General features: G+C 41.9%; 1 protein-coding gene across 1 annotated transcript; it reads right to left on the bottom strand.

Moving 5' to 3' along the window:
- Positions 1 to 227: 227 nt before the first annotated feature.
- On the bottom strand, positions 228 to 1,998 carry LOC122062145 (peroxisomal and mitochondrial division factor 2-like). The gene is made up of 2 exons (XM_042625816.1): positions 1,827 to 1,998; positions 228 to 1,689 (listed from the first exon to the last, which is right to left on the bottom strand). The coding sequence occupies exon 2, from the start codon at positions 1,679 to 1,681 to the stop codon at positions 593 to 595; it is 1,089 nt and encodes a 362-aa protein (XP_042481750.1). The 5' UTR covers positions 1,682 to 1,689; positions 1,827 to 1,998; the 3' UTR covers positions 228 to 592.
- Positions 1,999 to 2,205: the final 207 nt, after the last annotated feature.

Below are 2,205 nucleotides of genomic sequence, written 5' to 3'. Positions count from 1 at the left end.
GTACTGCAGTACCATCCTATTAATCAAGGGCCAGACCCTTCCTGCCACCCAAATTGTATTGCCACTCAAGGAGAACTAAATTTTGACAAATTCCTAAACAAAATTGCTTATTGAATGATTCCTTCAGAAAAAGCACTTTGGCCCAAAAAGGAAAAAGCAGAAAGAGAAATAACAATCAAAAGAAGAGACGAGGATAAAAGAATCACAATTAACAACCCATACAACCATGATGAAATTACAATCAATAGAAGATATAAAAAGTCAAAAACACAACGAATAAGTTCACATGATGAATTAATTATCTCTAGATTCGAAGGTAGTTCCTCTACTCAATTCTCAAATTTCCAAAAAAAGGTGGAAAAAGATCAAATTAAAATAAACCAAAATGGAGAAATGATCTCATTCCTCTTTGTAGTGTATTCCATTTATACGGTTCTTCTGTGATTAGACTAAGGAATATATCCCAGCAAAAAAATCAGAGAATTTGACAGAAGAACAATACGAAATTGTAGTCAAAACATGAAACCCTCACCTTTTTTTCCTTATTATTGATTAGATGTTTGTTCCTCTAATCTCTCTATCCTCTTTTCTCCTACCTTCGCCTGGCGTAGGTGAGATATAATAAAGCCGCTGCTGCGGCAACAGTTCCGGTGGAAACCACAGCCGTTTGCCACTGAAGCTTCACACCTTTCGACCCTTTCTCCACATTGACAGCGTCTAATTCCCTGGCTGTCTCAGTGCCATTGGGGTTCAGTTCCTCAAATTTTCTAACTGATTTCTCCGATTCTGCAAGTTCATTCTGCAAACGGTTAGCCCTCGCTTCCGTCTCCTTCAATTTCTCTTGGGATTGTTTCAGAGCTACTTCCAGAGAAGAGTTCAGTTTCTCAATTTCGCTTATCTCTTTCTGCAACTTCTGCAAGGCCGAAGTATTCTCAACGACCTTCGATTCCAATCCCTCAATATCTTTCTGGAGCTGAAGATTTTTTCCATCTTTTTCCGAGATTTTAGCTTTTGTCTCCTCCTCATGCTTGCTACCCTGATCCTTATTGTCAAATTCCCTAGCCTCCATAAGTGAAATTTTCTTCTCCAAATCACGGATTCGGATTTCACTCTGCGACTTGGATTTCTTCATCTCTGCAACCTCACCTTCCAAATCACGGATTCGTTCCAGCAGAGAAGCTTTCTCCTTCTCAAGACTTTTAACCTTCGCCTCCTTAGTCAGATTGCGCTGTTTAAGTTCTTCTAATGCATCCTTAACCTCTCGCAACTCCGCCGCCGCTTCACTGCTTTCTGTCATCGAGGAGACAAGATCGTGCTGGAGGCGAGCGACCTGCGTCTCCAACTCAACCGCACGTGCGGAGATAACTTGCAGAGCCTTCTTGTCTTCAGAAGATTGTTCGATCTCCCTCTGCAACTCTTCCTGCTTATCCTTCAACGCAGCACCATCAGTCCTCAATCCTTCGATCACTTCCATCAATTCCTTGATTTTCCCCTCACTCTTCCCCCTCTCGCGTGTCAATTCAGAATTCTCATATTCCAGAGCTTCGATCTTTCGGTTTATCTCTAAAACCTTGGAATCCCTACCAAAAAAACCAGCATCTCGCCTTGTCATCACATCTTCTTCTCCCGTCTGATAATCGACGTCCGATGGTGCGCCATTGCCAATCGTCTCGTCCGCCATTGATGAACCTAACAACGAAGAATTCAAAAAAAGCAGATGAAAAATGAAATCTCAAACAGATATTATAGATAAATAACAACAAATTAGAGCAAATGGAAGGGTGAACAAGATCGATCACCGCAGAATAGAGAAGGGGAGAGCTTACTTTTAGGGTTCAAACTTGCAAAACTGGTTCCGTGCGACTGCGAATCCAAAGAAGAAATGGAAATCTGACATGAGAGGAGAGAAGAGTGAGAGCTTTTAAGGAGTGGAGAGACACTAACGAAGAGGAGCGGACAAACGGAAGCTCTATTTTCGGAAAGGTGCGAACGGTTAGGGTTTCCAAAATCCAATGATTCTAATCTCATCCATCAGATATTAAATGGGGACCACCATAAAGTGGATGATTTACTCAGTAGTACTAACTCTTGGCTACATGGGATCATAGCTCGCTGTTCACCATTCGATTCGGATATTCTTAAGTCTAGCTTGTGATTTCCTGTACTGGAGCGGTGGAGCCTCTACCACGTACTTCACGTGGATTT

The sequence above is a fragment of the Macadamia integrifolia genome, chromosome 14 (assembly GCF_013358625.1).
Source record: "Macadamia integrifolia cultivar HAES 741 chromosome 14, SCU_Mint_v3, whole genome shotgun sequence".
NCBI classification, from domain to species: Eukaryota; Viridiplantae; Streptophyta; class Magnoliopsida; order Proteales; family Proteaceae; genus Macadamia; species Macadamia integrifolia.
Note: the sequence above shows the minus strand (reverse complement) of the source record. Positions and strands in the feature narration are given on the sequence as shown.

Excerpts from the sequence above, each read along its gene's own strand:
- LOC122062145 (XM_042625816.1), bottom strand. The coding sequence starts at position 1,681 with ATGGCGGACGAGACGATTGGCAATGGCGCACCATCGGACGTCGATTAT.